The sequence below is a fragment of the Chionomys nivalis genome, chromosome 16, assembly GCF_950005125.1.
Source record: "Chionomys nivalis chromosome 16, mChiNiv1.1, whole genome shotgun sequence".
NCBI lineage: Eukaryota > Metazoa > Chordata > Mammalia > Rodentia > Cricetidae > Chionomys > Chionomys nivalis.
The window spans coordinates 59,215,694-59,239,800 of NC_080101.1; the positions used below are offsets into that span (position 1 = coordinate 59,215,694).

A 24,107-nucleotide genomic window follows, 5' to 3' on the forward strand; every position below is an offset into this window, starting at 1 on the left:
GAAACCCTAAGACACAAACTGATATCAACAATCACACTGTGTGCATTCTGATTCTCTGCCATACTTCATGCCGCTTTCCCAGAAATGTTTTTCCATTACTTAATTCCCAACAACTTCTCCATCTTTTAGATTCTAAAGTTCCATCTTTTAGAAAAGACTTTTTTTCTGCTTACAAAACCATCTTAACTCTTTCTCTAAACACCTCATTCATGTGTGCATTTGCTCATTTTTCTGCATTGCTGCTATGCTCTACAGATCCTTCGAACTGTATTCAACATACTGTAGTATGCAAAAAGTTTACTGAGGAGAAATGAAATTATGTATGCACACATACTTCTACTGGGAAGTGAATCTGAACAGCATGAAGCAGCAAAGCTGGATGCGAAGGGCAGAAAGGAGCTATGCTAGCTCAGGCATGCTCACTTGCTGGTGCCAAAGCACTGGGGTAAGTTAGTTCAAATGCCAGCCTTCATTTCTTCAGTGTCTTTAGACAGGTTTCCTAACAGTATTAATAATAAAAAGGGTAAAGAAAATAATGCATACAATTTTCTTTATAATGTATTTTGCATAGAGAATGTTCAACAAATATGAAATATTATTTATGTTATAATAAGCACAAATTACAAAATATGTACTGAAATACTATTCTCCAAGTCTCTAGATGTTACCAAGTAGCAATGAATTAATGGAAAATTATACAGGCTAAAATAGAACACAGATCTTCTATTAAAACAACTTTTAGGACAGATGAACCATCATCCAAGAGCGCCAAGCTCTAAATAAAGGTAAAAGCGTGCCAGGTCCGGAGGACTCCGAGGACTCCCCATGGCCCTGTGCGCGCTCACTAGTGCTCTGCGCTCTCTGAGCCTGGCATCCCTGGTCATTACCGCCCGGACTCCGACTCTGCTACCGGCTGCCCAGACGCTGAGCAATGCCCTTCAGCAGCCCTCGGCCTTGGCGTTGCCCTCTCAGCGCTCAGTGCATACGTCTGTGAACCTTAATGCCAAGTTTGTGTCCTGGAAAAGTCGTACCAAGTACACAGTCAAACCTGTGAAGATGAGGAAGTCTGGGGGTCGAGACCATACAGGCCGCATCCGAGTACATGGTATTGGTGGGGGCCACAAACAAAATTACAGAATGATTGACTTCCTGCAGTTCCGGCCAGAGAAGGAGAGCAAGCCAGAGCCTTTTGAGGAGAAGGTTGTCGTCGTCCGCTATGATCCATGCAGGTCTGCAGACATAGCCCTGGTAGCTGGGGGCAGCCGGAAACGCTGGATCATTGCCACAGAAAACATGAAGGCAGGAGATACAATCCTGAACTCTAACCACATAGGCAGAATGGCAGTGGCAGCTCAGGAGGGCAATGCGTATCCTCTTGGGGCCTTGCCTGTGGGGACCCTCATCAACAACGTGGAAAGTGAGCCTGGGCGAGGAGCGCAGTATATCCGAGTTGCAGGGACATGTGGTGTGCTGCTTCGGAAGGTGAATGGTACAGCCATTATCCAGCTGCCCTCTAAGAGGCAAATGCAGGTGCTGGAGACATGCATTGCAACTGTAGGCCGAGTTTCCAACGTTAATCATAACCAGCGGATCATCGGCAAGGCAGGACGGAATCGCTGGCTGGGCAAGAGGCCTAACAGTGGGCTATGGCAACGCAAGGGAGGCTGGGCTGGCCGAAAGATTCGGCCACTGCCCCCAATGAAGAGCTACGTGAAGTTGCCTTCTGTCGCTGCCCAAAGCTGATACCCCTGGACTCTAATAAAATGCCCCTTGTTTTTTTTTTAAAAAAAAAAACAACTTTTAATATTTGGAAATTCCACTCTTGACCCAAGTGTAGGAGTGAAGCCTTGACTTTTTCTCCTCTGTCCTACTGAGGTTTTAATGTCACACCAAGTAGCCACACCAAGACATGGCCAGATGGATCACTGTGACCTTTATAGTCCTGAATGGCACAAAAAAAACCCCAGACATTTCTTTTGACCATCTCCACCCTGATAGAGTACACAGGTGACAACTACACAGCAGTCAGTTCTGGCAGCAACAAAAACAGAGTCTACAGCAACCAAGCCAACAGCAAAATCCAAAAGCAGTTTCCATGACACGCATGCATCCCAACTAGGAACAACTTGACCCCTTAATCCCATGTGCAGTCGACAGCACATGCTCCCACAACTCCCATGTGTCTAGAAAAGATCATAATGTGCAATCTGACCACATGTGAACATGTCGTTCATGTGACTACTGTCTTTTATTTAAAGTTTAAATATAGCACACCCTTTTACTTTTAAATTATCGAAGATGTATTACAGAAGAGCTAGGTCATAGGATGAGTCTAAATCACCAATCTAGACAAAAATAGACATACTTTTAAGGTGTGTTCTTTCTCTTCTGAAGTAAACAGACTCAATTCAAACTTTTATTTTCTCTTTGCCAATATACACCTTGAAAACTTGAGTTTTTGAAACATCCACTATATATTCCACTTTCTATTGACCCTATATATTTCATAATCTGAAATAGAAACAAAGACTGGGAAATGAGCTTGTTTATTCCACTCCAATGTCAAACAAAAGTACAAGTAACATTCAGGGCACGTGCAAGTTACCTTACAGCTGCCAATCATGCTTGTTTTGAAACTCGATTTTCAGAGCTGTCAATCACGTGTGTTGTGATAGAGATGCCAGAGCAGATATAATGCATTAAAGAGGCGCAAGCCTCATTTACACATTAATAAATAAAAGGACTTTTTACTTATACAGCAGAGCTGGATGATTTTACAGAAAAGGTTGCAATTCCTGAAAAATGAAAATATAATAATGAAATGAAAAGGTTTTTGAAACTTTGACAAATCAATACGCATTGATGAACTGTGGGGATTCTGTACTTTGGTAAAGGTGGACGCGCTCCTAGCCTGGTAACTAATTACAAGTTGAGTGCCCAAGAATGAGAATGACAGAATCAAACTGATCTTAATCTTAATGGGAGCAAGCAAGATGTCAAAAATAACACCCTTCTGTTCTACCCCCAGTATAACTCAACTGACTACTAAGCCACATCTGAACTAGAATACTGTTAGAAAGCCACCTCTGCCTCCCGTCCAGACCGGCTCCGCTCTCTACTTTGCCGAGGGCTTTATTCACCCTGCCATCTTCTTCCTAACAGTTTCCTCAGTGGCCCAGCTCTAGCATTCTTCTTTCAGTAAACACCCCACACCTCTTCCAGAATGATCTCACTGAAACACAAATGTGAGTCATGTTACCTGTTAAAATATTTCAGTGGCCACTCCTTTTAAAACAGCATTTCTATTGCTGAAAACCTATGTTCTGTCCACCTGCCACATTTTCTACCACACCTCCTTAACCTGGGCTGGCTAAAGTGCTTGGGTTCCCAGGAGACGTGGGCTCCTTCACCTGACAGCCAGCACTCTTGCCCTGACCATCCTTCCCACCCATGTCAGCAGCCCCTCTGCAATGGCCTCCCTGATGTAAGCAATGGAGACTGACCCCTAGTCTCCACTCCCGAAGAACATGGTCAAAGAATGGACGTGGCGCTATTTGTATGCGTTTACTCTCTGTACCAGGCACTGAGACAAGTCTCAGGATGCAGAGATTAGCTCTAATCCATGTATCACTAGCATTAATAATACTGAGGTAACTGTAATACAGTGGTCCTCAACTTTCCTAAGGCTGTAAACCTTTAATACAGTTCCTGATATTGTGGTGATTCCCAACAATAAAATTATTTTTGTTGCTACTTCATAACTGTACTTTTGCTTCTGTTATGAATCATAATGTAAATATCTGTTTTCTGACGGTCTTAATCCCTGTGAAAGGTCACTTGACCCCAAAAGGGTTGTGACCCACAGGTTAAGAACCATTGCTCTGCTAGCTACACACTTAGTTTCTAGACTCAATGAAAAACTATACTAAGTTTGTTTAAAAATAAATGTTTTGCAGGTATATTCCAAAGCAACCAAACTAATCAACATCATAAAGCTATTCTTTAGGCTTACTAATTTTTAAAGGAATTTCATGATCCACTTACAAGTTCTCCGTAAGAATTTCACTTCTTCAAACACAATCTAGAATTCCATAATCCCATCTTACTTTCCCCACTATTCCTACGGAGGTGTTAAAGTTTCTACCGTGACAAATGCTCATGTCTTAAACACTCAGCACCTCGGCTGGCTCGACAGACACTGCTCTAACATGTGACAGCCCCACCAAGTGGGCCAGTGAACAGAAGCAAACCCCAGGGCAGCCACACTTCAGCCATCAGGAAGTTTGTTATCTGGTATTCCCAGAGCCAATGAGAACGGAGCTGAGCAGCTGAGCAGCTGTCATAATACACGCGGAAGCTCACGGGCTAAAGTGCGTGCACCTGGGGCCTTACTCAGTAGCTGTCCTTATTTTCAGCACAGTTTCTCAGGTTTCAGTACACTGGACAGGAAAATGTAGGAGATTTGAGAGCAGAAACAGCCGTCAGAGCAGGAAAAGAGAGTTGAAACAAAATTACAGAACTGTGGGTTATGTGCTTACTGAGCAGTAACTCTATATGGTATCTGTGTGATGATAGAATATAGAAATTCATATTTGCAAATATGACCTCAGGACATAAAAACCAAAAACTGTTAAGTTTTAGGCCCAATGAAGTTAAAGCTGTTACATTCTATAAAAGCACCAATCAAAGAATGAAAAATTGAGTATTATGTATATCAACAGACTTCTGTTCCCTGCAAAATAAATCGCATTTCTAAATACCATGAGGCATGCTGACTTTAGCTACCAATCACTGCTAAACATAACCAATTTCTGTTACTACCGTCAGCATTAAAATTACAATCTTGACTTATTCTAAAAATCCTGGGCCCACTATACATTACCGTACTGGTAATAACACTGTCAAACCATGGAATACCATTGTCTTAGTCAGGTCAGTATGCCACAACAAAGCCCGAGGAAAATGGTAGCTTACAAATAGTAGCAGCTATTTCTCACAGTTGTAAGAGTTAAGGAGTCCAAAAGGTGGCAGCTGAGTCTGTGTGAGGAAGGGAAATTCCTGGACACTATATCCTCAACTGGTGGAAGGATCAAGGACGTTCTCAAGAGTTTACAAAAACACTAATGCCACTCATGAGGGAAACACTCTCATGATGTAATCCCTTTCCAACAGCCCGACCTCCTAATAGCATCATGCTGGTGATTATGTTTTAACATCTGAATCTTGGAGAACACACACACTCAGACTGCAGCCATCATGGCCACCATGGCCAGCATCGATAGTGAACTACCCTGCATCCTTTAGCAGATCTGCATCCCCATCTCTCACTGCCTTCAGTGCCCCAGGTAGAGAACGGACTGTGCAGGTGAGACTAAGTTTTGACGACATGTGAATGATTTTATGTTTCATGATTGGAAAAGCAGAAAACCCTCACAGAGCCCTAGGCTGAAAATCTGCTTTGTTATTAATTAATTGTGTGACTGCAACACATCATGCCCAGAAAGTCATTTCATTCATTTGGAAAATAGCAATGCTATTGCCTACATTCTGGGTTTTTGTGTGCTATTTACACTGGAACAAATCTGTTCATTTGAGTGTACATTGTGTGCATATGACAGAAGAAAAAATATCTAAAGAAAAGGGTAGGCAGATAACGAAAAAAGTGCTTTGTCTAAATCATAGCAGAAGCCCTTTGGTTACATAAGAACAAAGGAGACTCAGACAAAAGAGACAGATATACTGAAAGAATGAGAAGCAAAGCAAAGCGACTTAAACACACCAAGAATGAGCACCGCCGTCTCTTTGAGCGAGGGTCCACAGTGGAGCTATGGCCACCTTCCTTTCCTAGCCTTGCCTATCTTGTAAGACTTATGTCTGTCAGGTCCACCACCGGAAAGAGAACCAGACAGAAACTCATCTGCAAAGCAATGCCTTCCAAATTTTACAATCTTTTGTTTACCTTTTGTGTGCATGTATGGGTGAGAATCTAAGAAAAGGCCTTACTCTGCAGCCCGAGCTGGTCCGGCACTTACTATGCATACACATCAGACTGACTGTGACCTTCTGCCTCGGTGTTCCCAGTGCTGCATTGTAGGTGGGTGCTGCCACCCTTAGCTTTGCTTCTCAACCTTCAAGTAATCTTGCTCAATCAGTTCTTAAGAAAATCAACTCTAGAGATTTTTTGTTTTGTTTTTACTTTCTTTTTTTTATTAATCAATAATATCATTATACATACCAATCCATGTTCCCACTCCCTCCCCTCCTCCCATTCCCTCTACACACCCTCCCACTCCAAGGGTAAAGCACATTGCTTTGGGGAAGGTCCAAGGCCCTCCCTACTATATCTAGGCTGAGCAAGGTATCCATCCAAAGAGAACAGGATCCCAAAAAGCCAGTACCTGAAGTAGGGATAAATCCTGGTGCTACTGCCAGTGGCCCCTCAATCTGCCCCAGCCATGTAACTGTCAACCACATTCAGAGGGACCAGTTTGGTCCTATGTTTGTTCCTTCCTAGTCCGGCTGGGGTTGGTAAGCTCCCATTAGTTCAGGTAGACTGTTTCAGTGGGTGAACCCATCACGGTTTTGACCTCTTTGCTCATATTCTCATTCCTCCCACTCTTCATCTGGACTTTGGGAGCTCAGTACAGTGCTCCGATACGGGTCTCTGCCTCTGTTTCCATCAGTTGCTGGATGAAGGTTCTATGGTGATATTTAAGATATTCATCAGTCTGACTACAGGGCAAGTCAAGATCAGGTCCTCTCTCCTCTATTGCTTAGGATCTCAGCTAGGGTCATCTTTGTGGATTCCTGGGAATTTCTCTAGAGCCAGGTTTCTTGCTAACCCTATAATGGCTCCCTCAATCAAGATATCTCTTTCCTTGCTCTCATCTCTGTCTCTCCTCCATCATGTATCCCATTCCCTCAAGTTTTCCTCATATTTAGAAGAATGAAAATAAATCCATATCTATCTCCATGCACAAAACTCAAGTCAAGACCTCAATGTAAATCCGATCACACTTGTTGTGTGGAGCTGCGGGCCTGCTTTTCGTCCTGCCTGGCTCCTGACCGCCTGCACGGCTAGCTTTATACCCGAAATGATTATACGGAAACTGTATTCTTTTAAACACTGCTTGGCCCATTAGCTCTAGCCCTTAACTGGCTAATTCTCATATCCCGCTCAACCCATCTCTAATAATCTGTGTAGCACCAGTCTTACCGGGAAAGATTCAGCATGTCTGACCTGGCGGCTGGCTGCATCGCGTCTGCTCTGGAGCACAGCGGCATGGCGTCTGCCTGGGAGAGGGGAGCATGGCCTCTGCTCCAGAGAGCAGAGCTGTCGAGTCTGAGCTCACTTCCTCTTCCTCCCAGCATTCTGTTCTGTTTACTCCACCCACCTATGTTCTAACCTATGAGGGCCATGCAGTTTCTTTTTTAATTAACCAATGACCTTCCTCCATCACACACTGAACCTGATAGAAGAGAAAGTGGGAAGTAGTCTTCAATGCATGGGCACAGGAGACCACTTCCTAAATATAACACCAGTAGCCCAGACACTGAGAGCAACAATAAATAAATGGGACCTCCTGAAACTGAGAAGCTTCTATAAAGCAAAGAACATGGTCAATAAGACAAAAAAGCAGCCTACTGGATGGGGAAAGATCTTCACCAACTCCACATCAGACAAAGGACTGATCTCCAATATATATAAAGAACTCAAGAAATTAGACATCAAAATTCTAAATTACCCAATTAAAAAATGGGATACAGAACTAAACAGAGAATTCTCAACAGAAGAATCTTAAATGGCTAAAAGATACTTAAGGAAATGTTCAACATCCTTAGCCATCAGGAAATGCAAATCAAAACGACTCTGAGATACCATCTTTCACCTGTCAGAATGGCTAAGATCAAAAACACCAATGGCAGCTTATGCTGGAGAGGATGTGGAGTAAGGGGAACACTCATCCATTGCTGGTGGGAATGCAAACTTGTACAACCACTTTGGAAATCAGTATGGCGGTTTCTCAGAAAATTGGGAATCAACCTACCTCGGGATCTAGCAATTCCACTCTTGAGCATATACCCAAAAGATGCTCAATCATAATACAAGGATGTTTGTTCAACTGTGTTCATAGTAGCATTATTTGTGGCACATTTACACAATAGAGTATTACTCAGTGGTAAAAAATAATTCTAGAGGTGTTTTAAAAACACGAAAATTAGCTTTTATGGGTGGGTATGGTGACACACGCCTGTAATCTCAGCATCTAGGAAGCCAAGGCTTCCTAGAAAGAAAGACTTTCCATGAAAGACTATGGTGAGTTCAAGGTCAACCTGAGCTACTTAGTAACATCCTATCTCAAAAAGCAAACCAGCCAACCAAATAAGCAAAGAACTGGTTCCAATAAGAACAACTTGAAAAGACATAATGGGGGCTCAGCAGGGAAGAACACTGGCTGACCTTCCAAAAGACAAACTCAGAACTGCTGAGAACAAGGAGTGACTCCTTTCTCAGCACTTTCTATGACTCACATACAACCCCTGAAGTCTTTCTGCAAAATGCTAGGACTTTTTGGTGCAAAGGTTGGAAACCATTTGTTAAAAAAATATAATTCACATATATACATACATATATATATATATATATATACACACACACATATACATACATACATACATACATACACACACACACACACAAAAGCTAAATCCAGGTTTGGGGGCACATACCTATAATCTCAGAATTTGGGAGGTTGAAGGAGAAGACTCCCCGAAAGTTCGTGGCCAACCAGGGCTACAGGTGAGATCCTGTGTTAAGAAACAGACAATAGAGGAGATGAAGCTTCAGCTATGCTGTGGTCCGCTGTGGTGACAGCACTGCCCTCTGGAGATTGACTGACCATAGAGTCTCAACCTCAGCCCCAACTGCAACTGGAGGAGTGACCATAGGAGCAATAGCCACACCTGTACCAGGAGGAGTGACCAAAGGAGCAATAGCCATGCCTGTACCAGGAGGAGGAACCAAAGGAGCAATAGCCACGCCTGTACCAGGAGGAGCGACCATCTAAGCCTTGGGCCTGTAGGTACCCGGAGGAACAATTACAGAAGTCTCTACCCTGCTGACACCTGAAGCATTCAACAGAGCCACAGCCCCCAACTACAATTAGAGGGAAAGGGACACCCCTGAAACACAGGCTCTGCCTATTCTGATTGGATGAAAAAAAAAAATGGGTCTATCAGGATAAGAATCCACTCCACAACATAAAGAACAAGACAGCACCACCAAAAACTACTATTTCTACAATAGCAAGACCTGAACATCCCAACACAAATGAAGCAGAAAAAATGACCATAAAAATAACTTTATGAGGAAGATTGAGGCCCTTAAGGAGGAAATAAAAAATTCACTTAAAGAAATGGAAGAACAGACAAAAAAAAAGTGGAAGACATCAGCAAATCCCTTAAAAACAACCAAAAAAAAAAAAAAAAAGCAATCAAACGCGTGAAAAGGGTCAAGACTTGAAAACTAAAATAGAGGCAATAAAGAAAACACAAACAAAGAGAAATTTAAAAATGGAAAATCTCATAAATAATCAGGAACTATAGAGGCAAGTATAAACAACAGAACACAAGAGATGAAAGAAAGACTGTCAGGTGTTTGAAAGATACGATAGAGGAAATAGATGCATCAGTCAAAGAAAATGTTAAATCCAACAAATTCTTAAACAAAATCTCCAGGAAATCTGGAATACCATGAAAAGACTGAATCTAAGAATAGTAAGAATTGAAGAAGGAGAAGTCCAGCTCAAAGGCACAGAAAATATATTCAACAAAATCATAAAAGAAAACTTTCCCAACCTAAAGGACATGCCTATGAAAATACAAGAAACTTACAGAACACTAAACAGACAGGACAAAAAAAAAAGTTCCCTCATCACAAGATAACCAAAACACTAAACATAGAGAATAAAGAATATTAAGAACTGCAAAGGAAAAAGGCCAAGAAACATATAAAGGCAGACCTATCAGAATTACACCTGACTTCTCAATAGAAAGAATGAAAACCAGAGGACTCTGGTCAGGAGTTATGTAGACACTAAGAGACTGGATGCCAGTCCAGACTGCTAAATCCAGCAAAATTTTCAAGCAATATAGATGGAGAAAGCAAGATATTCCATGACAAAAACAGATTTAATCAATACCTATACACAAATCCAGCCCTACAAAAAGTACTAGGAAGAAAATTCCAACTCAAGGTAGTTAGCTACACCTACAAAACCACAGGAAAAAGATTATCACACACCAGAAAATCCCAAAGAAGAGAACCGCACACACAATACCACCACAACTAACAAAAGTAAAAATGACAGGAACTAGCAATCACTGGGCATTAATATCACTTAATATCAATGGGCTCAATTCACCTATAAAAAGACACAGCCTAATGGATTAGATACAAAAACAGAATCCATTCTTCTACTGCATACAAGAAACAAACCTCAACTACAAAGACAGATATTGCCTCAGAGTAAAGGATGGGGAAAAGATTTTCTAATCAAATGGACCTAAGAAACAAGCTGGTGTAGCTATCCTAATATCTAACAAAAAAGGCTTCAAACTAAAATTAGTTAAAAGAGAATGAAGAAGATCATTTCCTATTCGTCACAGGAAAAAGTCCACCAAAATGAAGTCTCAATACTGAACATCTATGCCCCAAATACAAGGGCACCCTCATTCATAAAAGAAACATTACCAAAGCTTAAATCACACATAAAGCCCCACACACTATACTGAGAGGCTTCAACACCCCACTCTCAACACTGGAAAGGTTTGCCAGACAGAAACTTAACAGAGGAATAAGAGAACTAACAAATGTCATTACTGAAATGGACTTAACAGACATCTATAGAACATTCCACCCAAACACAAACGAATATACCTTCTTCTCAGCACCTCATGGGACCTTCTCTAAAACTAACCACATACTTGGTCACAAAGCAAATCTCAACAGACACAAAAAAAACTGGAAAAACACCCTGTATCTTATTAGATCACCAAGGCTGAAAGTTAGGACCCAACAGCAATGCAAATCTCAGAAACTTTACAAACTCATGGAAACTGAACAATGCTCAACTGAACCAAATGAATTCCCGAGTCAAGGAAGAAAGAAAGAAATTAACACTTACTAGAATTCAATGAAAATGAAGGTACAGCGGAAGCACCAGCAGGCACGCCTAGGCGGCGGAAGCACCGGCGCGCAGGCAGGCCCGGGCAGCGGAGGCATCGGCAGGCAGGCCTAGGCGGGGGAAGCACCGGCGCGCAGGCAGGCCCGGGAGGCGGAGGCACCAGCAGGCAGGCAAGTCCGGGCGGCAGAGGCACCAGCGTGCAGGCAGGCCCGGGTGGCGGAGGCACCGGCAGTCAGGCCCGGCAGGCAGGCCTAGGCGGCGGAAGCACCAGCGCGCAGGCAGGCCCAGGTGGCGGAGGCACCGGCAGGCAGGCCTAGGCGGCGGAAGCACCGGCGCATAGACAGTTCCGGGCGGTGGAGGCACCGGCAGGCAGGCCCGGGCGGCAGAGGCACTGGATGCAGGATAGTGCGGGCAAGAAACAGTGAAGCCTGCACTGAGAGCAGATTGCCCCGCTACAATTAAATCAAACCCAATAGATAGCATCGGTAAGAGGAGATGGGCAGACGCCAAGGCAAGAATCCACCCAACAATCTGAAAAACAACATGAAAACACCAGAACCCAATGATCTTACAACACAAGGACTTGAACACCCTAACACAGGAGAAGAGGAAAAAACTGACTTTTTGAAAGCAATAGAGTCCCTTAAACAACATGTAAAAAACGCCCTCATAGAAATGGATGAGAAGTATAACAAAAAGTTTGAAGAAATGAGTAAATACGTAAATGATACCCTGGGAAGCCAAGAAAAAAACGATCAAACAGGTAATGGAAACAGTCCAAGAATTGAAAACTGAAATGGAAGCAAGGAAGAAAACACAAACTGAGGACCAGCTGGATATGGCAAATATAGGTCAACGAGCAGAGACGACAGAAACAAGCATAATCAATAGAATACAAGAGATAGAAGAAAGAATCTCAGATTCTGAAGACAACATAGAGAAAATAAACGGACTGATCAAAGAAAACACCAAAACCAACAAATTCTCATCACAAAACATTCAGGAAATATGGGACACAATAAAAAGACCAAACCTAAGAATAATAGGGATAGAAGAAGGAGAAGAGGCACAGCTCAAAGGTCCAGAAAACATTTTTAACAAAATTATGGAAGAAAACTTCCCCAACATAAAGAAAGATATTCCTTTGAATATTCAAGAAGCATACAGAACACCAAACAGACTGGATCAAAAAAAAAAAACATCCCCTCGCCATATAATAATCAAAACACAAAATATACAGATTAAAGAAAGAATGTTAAGAGCTGCAAAGGAAAAAGGCCAAGTAACTGAAAGGTAAACCGATCAGACTTACACCTGACTTCTCTATGGAAACCATGAAAGCCAGAAGGTCCTGGATAGAGGTACTACAGAAACTAAGAGACCATGGATGCAAACCCAAACTACTATACCCAGCCAAGCTATCGTTCACTATCAATGGAGAAAACAAGACATTCCAGGATAAGAACAAATTTAAACAATACGTTGCCACAAATCCAGCCCTACAGAAAGTAATAGAAGGAAAATCACAACCCAAGGAATCCAACATTGCCAATACTGCCTACAATAACCCAGGCATCTAGCGACCCTTCAACAGCACAACTCAAAGAAGGGAGACACACAAACTCTTCTACCAAAAGCAGTAAGAATAACCGGAGTTAACAACCACTGGTCATTAATATCACTTAATATTAATGGTCTCAATTCACCAATAAAAAGGCACAGGCTAAGAGATTGGATACGAAAACAGGATCCAACAGTCTGCTGTTTGCAAGAAACTCATCTCAACCACAAAGACAGGCATCTACTCAGAGTAAAGGGTTGGGAAAAGGTTTTTCAAGCAAATGGTCCTAAGAAAAAAGCAGGTGTGGCCATACTAATTTCTAACAAAACTGACTTCAAACTAAAATCAATCAGAAGAGATCGACAGGGACACTTTATACTCATAACAGGAACGATTCAGCAGGATGAAGTCTCAATCCTGAATATCTATGCCCCTAATATAAAAGCACCCACTTATGTAAAAGAAATATTGCTAAAACTCAAGGCAGACATCAAATCACACACACTAGTAGTAGGAGACTTCAACACACCTCTCTCACCAATGGACAGGTCAATCAGACAGAAAACTAATAGAGAATTAAGAGAATTGTTGGAGGTAATGAATCAAATGGACTTAACAGACATCTATAGAACACTCCACCCAAATAGGAAAGAATACACCTTCTTCTCTGCAGCTCATGGAACCTTCTTGAAAATTGACCACATACTTGGAAACAAAGGAAACCTCCACAGATACAAAAAAATATCAGTGTCCACCTGTGTCTTATCAGATCACCACGGATTAAAGTTAGAAGCCACCAACAAAGCTACCCCCAGAAAGCTGACAAACTCATGGAAACTGAACAGTCAACTACTGGACCACACCTGGGTCAAGGAAGAAATTAAGAAAGAAATTAAAGTCTTCCTTGAATTTAATGAAAACAAAGAGACAACATACTCAAACCTATGGGACACGATGAAAGCAGTGCTAAGAGGAAAGTTCATAGTACTAAGTGCCCACTTAAAGAAAACGGAGAAAGCATACATTGGGGACTTAACAGCACAGCTGAAAGCTCTAGAAAAAAAAGAAGCAGACGCGCCCAGGAGGAGTAGAAGACTGGAAATAATCAAACTGAGGGCAGAAATCAACAAAATAGAAACACAGAAAACAGTCCAAAGAATCAATGAAACAAAAAGTTGGTTCTTGGAGAAAATCAACAAGATTGACAAACCCCTATCCAAACTAATTAAACGACAGAGAGAGAACACGCAAATAAATAAGATCAGAAATGAAAAGGGGGACATAACCACAGACACAGAGGAAATTCAGAGAATCATTAGATCTTACTACAAAAGCCTGTATGCCACAAAACTGGAAAATGCAAAAGAAATGGACACTTTTTTAGATAAGTACCATATACCAAACCTAAACCAAGACCAGGTGAACGATCTAAATAGACCTGTTAGTCGCGAAGAATTAGAAACAGTTATCAAAAATCTCCCTTCCAAAAAAAGCCCAGGGCCAGATGGTTTCAATGCAGAATTCTACCAGAACTTCCAAGAAGAGCTAATACCTATACTTCTTAATGTATTTCACAATATAGAAACAGAAGAGTCATTGCCAAATTCCTTTTATGAAGCTACAGTTACCCTGATACCAAAACCACACAAAGACCCAACCAAGAAAGAGAATTACAGCCTATCTCACTCATGAACATCGACGCAAAAATTCTCAATAAAATACTGGCAAACCGAATCCAAGAACACATTAGAAAAGTTATCCATTATGATCAAGTAGGCTTCATTCCAGAGATGCAGGGCTGGTTCAACATACGCAAATCTATCAATGTAATCAACCATATAAATAAACTGAAAGAAAAAAACCATATGATCATTTCATTAGATGCTGAAAAAGCATTCGACAAAATTCAACACTCCTTTATGATAAAGGTCTTGGAGAGATTAGGGATACAAGGGTCATACCTAAATATAATAAAAGCTATTTACAGCAAGCCAACAGCTAACATTAAATTAAACAGAGAAAAACTCAAAGCCATCCCACTAAAATCAGGAACACGACAAGGATGTCCACTCTCTCCATACCTCTTCAATATAGTGCTTGACGTTCTAGCAATAGCAATAAGACAACATAAGGGGATCAAGGGGATCCATATTGGAAAGGAAGAAGTTAAGCTTTCATTATTTGCAGATGATATGATAGTATACATAAGCGACCCAAAAAACTCTACCAAAGAACTCCTACAGCTGATAAACACCTTTGGTAATGTGGCAGGATACAAAATCAACTCCAAAAAATCAGTTGCCTTCCTATACACTAAGGATAAGGAAGCAGAGAGGGAAATCAGAGAAGCATCACCTTTCACGATAGCCACAAATAGCATAAAATACCTTGGGGTAACTCTGACCAAGGAAGTGAAAGATCTATATGGCAAGAACTTTAAGTCTTTGAAGAAAGAAATTGAAGAGGACACCAGAAAATGGAAGGACCTCCCTTGCTCTTGGATTGGGAGGATCAACATAGTAAAAATGGCAATTCTACCAAAAGCAATCTATAGATTCAACGCAATCCCCATCAAAATCCCATCAAAATTCTTCACAGATCTGGAGAAGACAATAATCAACTTTATATGGAAAAACAAAAAACCCAGGATAGCCAAAACAATCTTATACAATAAAAGATCGTCTGGAGGCATTACCATCCCTGACTTCAAACTCTATTACAGAGCTACAGTACTGAAAACGGCTTGGTACTGGCATAAAAACAGAGAAGTCGACCAATGGAATCGAATAGAAGACCCTGACTTTAGCCCACAAACCTATGAACACCTGATTTTCGATAAAGGAGCTAAAAGTATACAATGGAAAAAAGAGAGCATCTTCAACAAATTGTGCTGGCAGAACTGGAAGTCAATCTGTAGAAGAATGAAAATAGATCCATATCTATCACCATGCACAAAACTCAAGTCCAAATGGATTAAAGACCTCAATATCAGTCCAAACACACTGAACCTGATAGAAGAGAAAGTGGGAAGTACTCTACAACACATGGGCACAGGAGAACACTTCCTACGTATAACCCCAGCAGCACAGACATTAAGGGCATCATTGAATAAATGGGACCTCCTGAGACTGAGAAGCTTCTGTAAAGCAAAGGACACTGTCACTAAGACAGAAAGGCAACCCACTGACTGGGAGAAGATCTTCACCAACCCCGCAACTGACAAAGGTCTGATATCCAAAATATACAAAGAACTCAAGAAATTAGACCGTAAAAGGTTAATCAATCCAATTATAAAATGGGGCACTAAGCTGAACAGAGACTTTTCAACAGAAGAAGTTCAAATGGCCAAAAGACACTTAAGATCGTGCTCAACTTCCTTAGCAATCAGGGAAATGCAAATCAAGACAACATTAAGATACCATCTTACACCTGTCAGAATGGCTAAAATCAAAAACACCAATGATAGCCTCTGCTGGAGAGGTTGTGGAGAAAGGGGCACTCTCATCCATTGCTGGTGGGAATGCAAACTTGTGCAACCACTTTGGAAAGCAGTGTGGCGGTTTCTCAGGAAAGTCGGGTTCAACCTACCTCTCGACCCAGCAATACCACTATTGGGAATATACCCAAGAGATGCCCAAACATACAACAAAAGTATATGCTCAACTATGTTCATAGCAGCATTGTTTGTAATAGCCAGAACCTGGAAACAACCTAGATGTCCTTCAATGGAAGAATGGATGAAGAAAGTATGGAATATATACATATTAGAGTACTACTCAGCAGTAAAAAAACAATGACTTCTTGAATTTTGCATACAAATGGACGGAAATTGAAAACACTATCCTGAGTGAGGTAAGCCAGACCCAAAAAGAGGAACATGGGATGTACTCACTCATATTTGGTTTCTAGCCACAAATAAAGGACATTGAGACTATAATTCGTGATTCTAGAGAAGCTAAATAAGAAGGTGAACCCAAAGAAAAACATATAAGCATCCCCCTGAATATTAACCTTCATCAGACGATGAAAGAAGACAGAGACAGAGACCAACATTGGAGCACTGGACTGAAGTCTCACGATCCAAAGGAGGAACAGAAGGAGAGTGAGCACGAGCAAGGAACTCAGGACTGCAAGGGGTGCACCCACACACTGAGGCAATGGGGATGTTCTATCGGGAACTCACCAAGGCCAGCTGGCCGGGGACTGAATTGCATGGGACAAAACCTGTCTCGCTGAACATAATGGACAATGAGGACTACTGAGAACTGAAGAACAATGGCAATGGGTTCTTGATCCTATTGCACGTAATGGCTTTGTGGGAGCCCAGGTAGTTTGGATGCTCACCTTAATAGACCTGGATGGAGGTGGGTGGTCCTTGGACCTCCCACAGGGCAGAGAAACCTGCTTGCTCTTTGGGCTGAGGAGGAAGGAAGACTTGATTGGGGGAGGGGAAGGGAATGGGAGGTGGTGGCGGGGAAGAGGCAGAAATCTTTAATAATTAAATAAATTAATTAATAAAAGAAAAAAAGAAAAAAAAAAAGAAAATGAAGGTACAACATACCCAAACTTATGGGACACTATGAAAGCAGTACTAAGAGGAAAGTCAATAGCGGTAAAAGTCTATATAAAGAAGTTGGAGAAATCTCACACTAGCAAATTAACAGAACACCTAAAAGCTCTAGAATAAAAGGAAGCAAACTCATCCAGGAGGAGCAGTCGACAGTAATAATCAAATTAACGACAGGAATAATCAAATTGATGCTGAAATCAATAAAATAGAAACAAAGAGAACAATACAAAGAATTAATGAAACAAAGAGTTGGTTCTTCATGAAAGTCAACAAGACAAACCTTTATCCAAACTAACCAAAAGGCAAAGAGAGAACATCCAAATTAACAAAGTCAGAAATGAAAAGGGGAGACATAACAACAGACACAAGGAAATCCAGAGAATTATCAGGTCATACTTCAAAAACATGTACTCCACAAAACTGAAAAGCTTAAAGGAAATGGACAATTTTCTGGCTAAGTACCATAAACCAAAATTAAATCAAAACCAGAAAAGCAGATTAAATAGAGCTATAACTGCTAAGGAAATAGAAACAGTCATCAAAGTCTCCCAACCAAAAAAAGCCCAGGACCAGATGGTTTCAGCAAAGAATTCTGCAGGAACATCAAAGAAGAACTAATACCAATAATCCTCAAATTGTTCCACACAATAGAAATAAAAGGAACATTACCAAACTCTTTTTATGGGGCTACAGTTACTCTGATACCCAAACCATACAAAGATATAACTAAGAAAGAGAATTATAGGCCAATCTCCCTCATGAACATTGACACAAAAATACTCAATAAAATACTGGAAACCAAATTCAAAAACACATCAGAAAAATCATCCACCATGACCAAGTAGGTTTCATCCCAGAGATGCAGGGATGGCTTAACATATGAAAATCCGTCAATGTAATCCACCATATAAACAAACTAAAAGAAAAAAACCACATTATCATCTTATTAGATGCTGGAAAAGCCTTTGACAAAATTCAACACCCCTTCATGATCAAGGTCTTAGAGAAAGCAGCAATGCAAGAAAAGTACCTAAACATAATAAAGTCAATATACAGCAAGCCAACAGTCAACATCAAACTAAATGGAGAGAAACTCAAAGCGATTCCACTGAAATCAGGAACAAGACAAGGTTGTCCCTCTTTCCATATCTATTCAATATAATACTTGAAATTCTAGCTAAAGCAATAAGATAACAAAAGGAGATCAAGGGATATAAATCAGAAAATAAGAAGTCAAACTCTCACTATTTGCTGATGATATGATAGTTTACATAAGCGACCCCAAAAATTCTACCAGGGAACTTCTATAACTCAAACACCTTGAAGAATGCAGCAGGACACAAAATTAACTCAAAAAATCATCAGCCCTCCTAAATACAGATGATAAATGGACTGAGAAAGAAATCAAAGAAACATCACCCTTTACAATAGCCACAAATAACATAAAATATCTTGGGGTAATAACTCTACTCACACAAGTGAAGGACCTGTATGAAAAGAACTTTAAATCTTTGATGAAAGAAATCGAAGACATCAGAAAATGGAAAGATTTCCCATGCTTTTGGGTAGGTAGGATTAACATAGTAAAAATGGCAATCTTACCAAAAGCAATCTACAGATTCAATGCAATACTTAGCAAAATCCCAGCATAATTTTTCACAGACCTCAAAAAAACAATACTCAACTTCATATGGAAAAACAAAAAAAAACCATGATAGCCAAAACAATCCTGTACAATAATGGAACTTCTAGAGGCGTCACCATCCCTGACTTCCAATTCTACCACAGAGCTACAGTAATGGGAATAGCTTGGTATTAGCATAACAACAGACAAGACAACCAATGGAATCCAACCCAAGACTGGGACAGCAATCCATATGCCAATGAACACCTGATTTTTGACAAAGAAGCTAAAATTATATAATGGGAAAAACGAATCTTCAGCAAATATGGTGCTGACATGTAGTGTTGTAATATGAGCGGCAGGACTGTGTCCCCGGCACCCAGCCGCCCACATGGCTAGCTTATGCCCCGAAATAATTACACGGAAACTGTATTCTTTTAATCATTGCCTGGCCCATTAGTTCCAGTCTCTTATTGGTTAGCTCTTACATATTGATCTAACCCATTTTTAATATTCTGTGTAGCAATGTAGAAAAATGCAAATAGATCTATATCTATGCCATGCACAAAACTCAATTCCATAGATCAAAAACCTCAACATAAAACCAACCACACTGAACCTCATAGAAGAGAAAGTGGGAAGTATCCATGAATGTATTGGTACAGGAGACTAGTTCCTAAATATAACCCCAGTAGCACAGACATAAGAGAAACAATTAATAAATGGGACCTCCTGAAATTGAGAAGCTTCTGTAAAGCAAAAGACATGGTCAACAAGGCAAAACAGCCTATAGAATGGGAAAAGATCTTCACCAAGCCCACATCTGACATAGGTCTGATCTCCAAAATATACAAAGAACTCAAGCAACTGGACACCAAAATACGAAATAATCCAATTAAAAAATGGGTACAGATTTAAACAGAGAACTCTCAATAGAGGAATCTCAGATGGCCAAAAGACACTTAAGGAAATGCTCAACTTCCTTAGCCATCAGAGAATGCAAATCAAAACAATTCTGAGATACCATCTTATACCTATCAGGACAGCCAAGATCATAAACACTGATGACATCTTATGCTGGAGAAGATGTGGAGTAAGGGGAACACTCTTACATTGCTGGTAGTGCAAACCTGTACGGCTGCTTAGGAAATCAATATGGCAGTTTCTCAGAATATTAGGGATCAATCTATCTCAATATCCAGCAATATCACTTTTGAGCATATACTCAAAGGATGCTCAATCATGCCACAAGGGCATGTGCTCATCTATGTTCATAACAGCATTATTCATAATAGCCAGAACCTAGGAACAACCTAGATGCTCCTCAGCTGAAGAATGGATAAGATAGTGTGGTACATTTACACAATGGTAAAAACTAATGACATCTTGAAATTTGCAAGCAAATGGACAGAAACAGAAAAAAAAATTCTGATGAAGTAACCCAGACACAGAGAGAAAAATATAATATGTACTCACTCATAACCAGATATTAGACATAAAGCAAAGGATAACCAGTTTATATTCCACAATCCCAGAGAATCTAGACAACAAAAAGGACCCTAAGAGAGACATGGATCTACTAAGGAAGGAGAAAAAGATAAGATCTCCTAAGTAAATTGGGAGGGGGTGAGTATTGGGAGGGTAGAAGGAGAGAAGGGAGGGAGGAAGGCGAGTGGGGAAAAATGTATAGCTCAATAAAAAAATATAAAATAAAAATAACAATAAAAAAGGAAATTATGGGGAAAAAGGGAAAAAAGAAACAGGACAATAGCCAAAACACTATGGGGCTTATTAAAGACTGTTTAGCTCATGGAAATAGTGAAGCAATCAAAATGGTCTGCAAACCCTATCAATTTGTCTAAGTCTAAAATATCATTAAACATATTTACTAAGACAGTGACAAAGAAATCAAACATATACCTAAACTTACATTACTAGCTTTTAGTTATCATCCACTGTATCTTCCCATTCTAAAAATGTCCTAAATTAGAATGCACTCAACCATACAAACATCTGAATGACAGGCTGGGGAGGCAGCTTAGTGTAAGCATTTACCTAACAAGTAATGCCCAAGTGTAATCCTGGTCTTGGGGAAGGAAGTCTGAAAAAAGATAAAACATGATTCTTTACAAGTACCAAAAGAAATGATGAGGTCAGGATGCAGCTTATGAATGTTAAATAAATATGCGTGCTCTATTTAGAGTGACTTCAAATGAGTCCTAACAGAAGATTTGGTCACTCAGAGTCTGTCCATCAGAGAGGTCTGACACTATGGAAGAGGAATGTAATGATCTCTCGAATCCATAACCTCTGTCGCGAGCTATATAATCTAAACACACAGGGACAATGGAGGTGAGGGGCTGCCAGGCCAGCTCATTGCTGTCCATTCCAGTGACACTATCTTCCTGGCAGGGACAAAGGTCAGGCCAACATTTCTTTGCAAGTTTCCACACACACACTTTGTTTCGCATCCAAATAGTAATGAAACAAGCCAGAATCGGTAACTACACCGGCCTTGTATTTTTCTCCAGCACTTTCAAAGCTTCAGTGACAGACACCTGTGAAGACCTACAGTAAACTGAAGACTTTTAGGGAGAACCTACACATTTCTACACATACAAGAAATTTAATAAATACTCTGCAGACAGTAGAAACACCCCATGATACAATAAAAGCTGGACAAAGAACATCCTGGCTTAGTTTCTCTTTAAATTCATGTTATGTATTGTAGGCAGCAGAAGAAAGTAATCGAACCCTCCAGGTTAAATTGTGTCTGAACTGAACTACTCCTTGGGTACAATTAGATATATCACTTCTGGTCCACAGCGTGGGGACAGCGTGTAAGCTTCATTTTTAAAAAGGTTCTCTGACGGCATTTCACATCTACATCAATACAGCCTGTGAGCAAAGGCCTTTCTGACTATTACTTTCTACTCATCTGCATTTTGTCTCCATACTATCCTTTTCCCCTTGTAGGGTTATTGCTATTTTAAACTAATTTATATACTTATTATTATCTATTCCCTTTCCACCATTAGAGAGAATCTTTACTTCACAAAGATGGACAATGAATGACAGACATGACATGTGTCACTAGCCCTGTCTACAGTGCCCAGACACTGAGATGTAGTAAATATGAATGAGTAGGTGAATAAACAAATGAGCATATCAACCCTTGCACAACCCTCTTCATGATCTTCATTCATAAATGCATTAATTTTGTGAGTACTTTGTAAGTTAAGTAGATATTTCTGGACACTGGACAGATGGTTTGTCAAAGTAGGAGCTGAGAGGTAGGTACTGAGAGGTACCAAGAGATGCACACATTTAACTCACTTAAATACAGAAAGAAGGAGTAAGGGGGGGGAGGGAAGAGAGAGGGAAAATGGAAAAGATGGAGGGAGGGAGGGGGGAGGGAGAAAGGAGGGAGGGAGGGAAGAAAGAAGAAAAAGAAATAAATGAAAACAGCAATTGCTCTAAATACTAGAGTCTTCGCAAGAGCACTGTGAACTGCCCATCCCTTCTCCTTCCAAAAGACTTGTTAAGTAGTCGATTCCACTTTGGAGGACAGATGGTGGTGGGGCTACAAGCAGTCATTCTGTAAGAATGTGTTCTCAAGTGGTGTGTGAGTAGTTTTAAATGAAATTCTAAGGTTTAGTAAATACCGCAACAGATTCTAGCATTTAACCATTTAAAGCTACACTATAAAGAATATTTGATACATACTATAATCCACATAAGAGAATATCTAATCTCAAATACTGACATTTAAAAATTTGTAACTTGGCAAATAAGGAATAAGAATCAAATCTGTAATTTTGAAATTTTCTATTCACGACATTCTGAAGGCATTCTAAAATACTGTGTTCAAGAAAAATGGCATAATGACAAAACAGATGTTGTAAAATTTTAACTAAATAAAAAAAGACCAACCAGTATTCATAAAGAATTATCTGTGAAAAAAAATTAACAAAATCCCATCCTTAGAGAGAAAATGCCAGGTGTAGTGGTTTTCATCTACAACCCGAGTATTCAGGAGGGAGGCAGAAGCAGGGCTGCCCAAGTTCCAGCCAGTGAGGGCAACAGAACAAGACTGTGCCTCAAAGGAAAAGAAAAGGATCTGGGATATCTGAAAGTTAGAATAAATCTGACAGGGTAGGAAACTGTCTACTAATGGTTTTATCTACAGATAGGTTTAACATGCCTGAGGAACAGCTTTAGAAAAGCCTACATCCACATCTGCCCTCCATAAGATTTCAATAACCAAATAACAGGAACATCTGCCTCCCAGACACCATCCATGTTCTAAATAGTTACATGCAGACCAACCCCTTCAGCCACGCTATGCAGCACACACACAGTACAGTGCTGAAGTCTGGACTGCAGATATGCCAAAGCTGGAGTTTCTTTAGGTCTTACTACTTTGGACTGGGTTTGAATGTGTTTAACATTTGCCTGAGCCATTGCTTCCCACTCCAGGAAGCAAAGGAAGCCCCACTGTCTCTCCGGTCCTGGTGACTTATACCACTCAGCTTAATAAAACAAAGGCTGGCATCTGATTAGCTGAGGGAGAGGTGTGCTAGAGAGGCCAAAACTACCTTGTGAGAGCCCACCACCTACATCTCCCCAGACACGCACTGGATGAAACTGGCCAAGAAGGGAGAAGTCAACAGTTCAGAAGTTGGCAAAGCTGGGACTCTTTTTAAAATCAGAAATAAACAGTTAAAAAGTCTCTCAGATATCACTGATGTGAAAAAAAATGGGTATTTCATTAATTTCATCAGGTAGGACACGCCTATGGCCCTAACCAGGTGAGCCCAGTTACTATCTACACCTGTACAGACCCGGGGTGCTCAGGAAGGGTAGCTATAGCTATCTCTTAGGATTGCCCTCTTAGATCTAGAACAGATCCTCTCCATATCTGTTTCTTTCCTTTTACATGTATATGCGGTATGTGTATTGTATGGGGTGGCATGTGCACACATACCTCCATCTGGGTATGTAGGTGTGTGTGTGTGTGTGTGTGTGTGTGTGTGTGTGTGTGTGTGTGTGTGTTGCAGGTGTGCGTGCCTGTGTGTACATGTGGAGGCCGGAGGCCTGACGCCTTCTTTGGTCACTTTCTACCTTACTGACTGAGACTTAGTCCACACAGCCTTTATGTAGGTT

At 40.7% G+C, this 24,107-nt stretch overlaps 2 protein-coding genes across 4 annotated transcripts in view; one reads left to right on the forward strand and one right to left on the reverse strand.

Moving 5' to 3' along the window:
- Mrps28 (mitochondrial ribosomal protein S28) overlaps positions 1-24,107 on the reverse strand; it is a 138,552-nt gene that overhangs the window by 85,057 nt on the left and 29,388 nt on the right. Inside the window, exon 3 of one of the 2 annotated variants that reach the window (XM_057790300.1) lies at positions 8,731-8,808. The exons of the other annotated variant lie outside the window; for it this stretch is intronic. Within the exon in view, the coding sequence (XP_057646283.1) occupies positions 8,739-8,808 (70 nt within the window). The 3' untranslated portion in view covers positions 8,731-8,738. The remainder of the gene's footprint in view (positions 1-8,730; positions 8,809-24,107) is intronic. 2 annotated transcript variants of the gene reach the window in all.
- On the forward strand, positions 751-1,778 carry LOC130887748 (39S ribosomal protein L2, mitochondrial-like). 2 transcript variants are annotated; one of them, XM_057790289.1, is made up of 2 exons: positions 751-1,449; positions 1,521-1,705. In XM_057790289.1, exons 1-2 carry the CDS (start codon positions 826-828, stop codon positions 1,575-1,577), a joined length of 681 nt encoding a protein of 226 aa, XP_057646272.1. In that variant the 5' UTR covers positions 751-825; the 3' UTR covers positions 1,578-1,705. The 2 variants fall into 2 exon arrangements, with proteins under 2 accessions (XP_057646272.1, XP_057646271.1); XM_057790288.1 differs by having other exon boundaries at positions 751-1,778.

Bases quoted from the DNA above. Each gene is read 5' to 3' on its own strand.
- LOC130887748 (XM_057790288.1), top strand. From the start codon at position 826: ATGGCCCTGTGCGCGCTCACTAGTGCTCTGCGCTCTCTGAGCCTGGCA.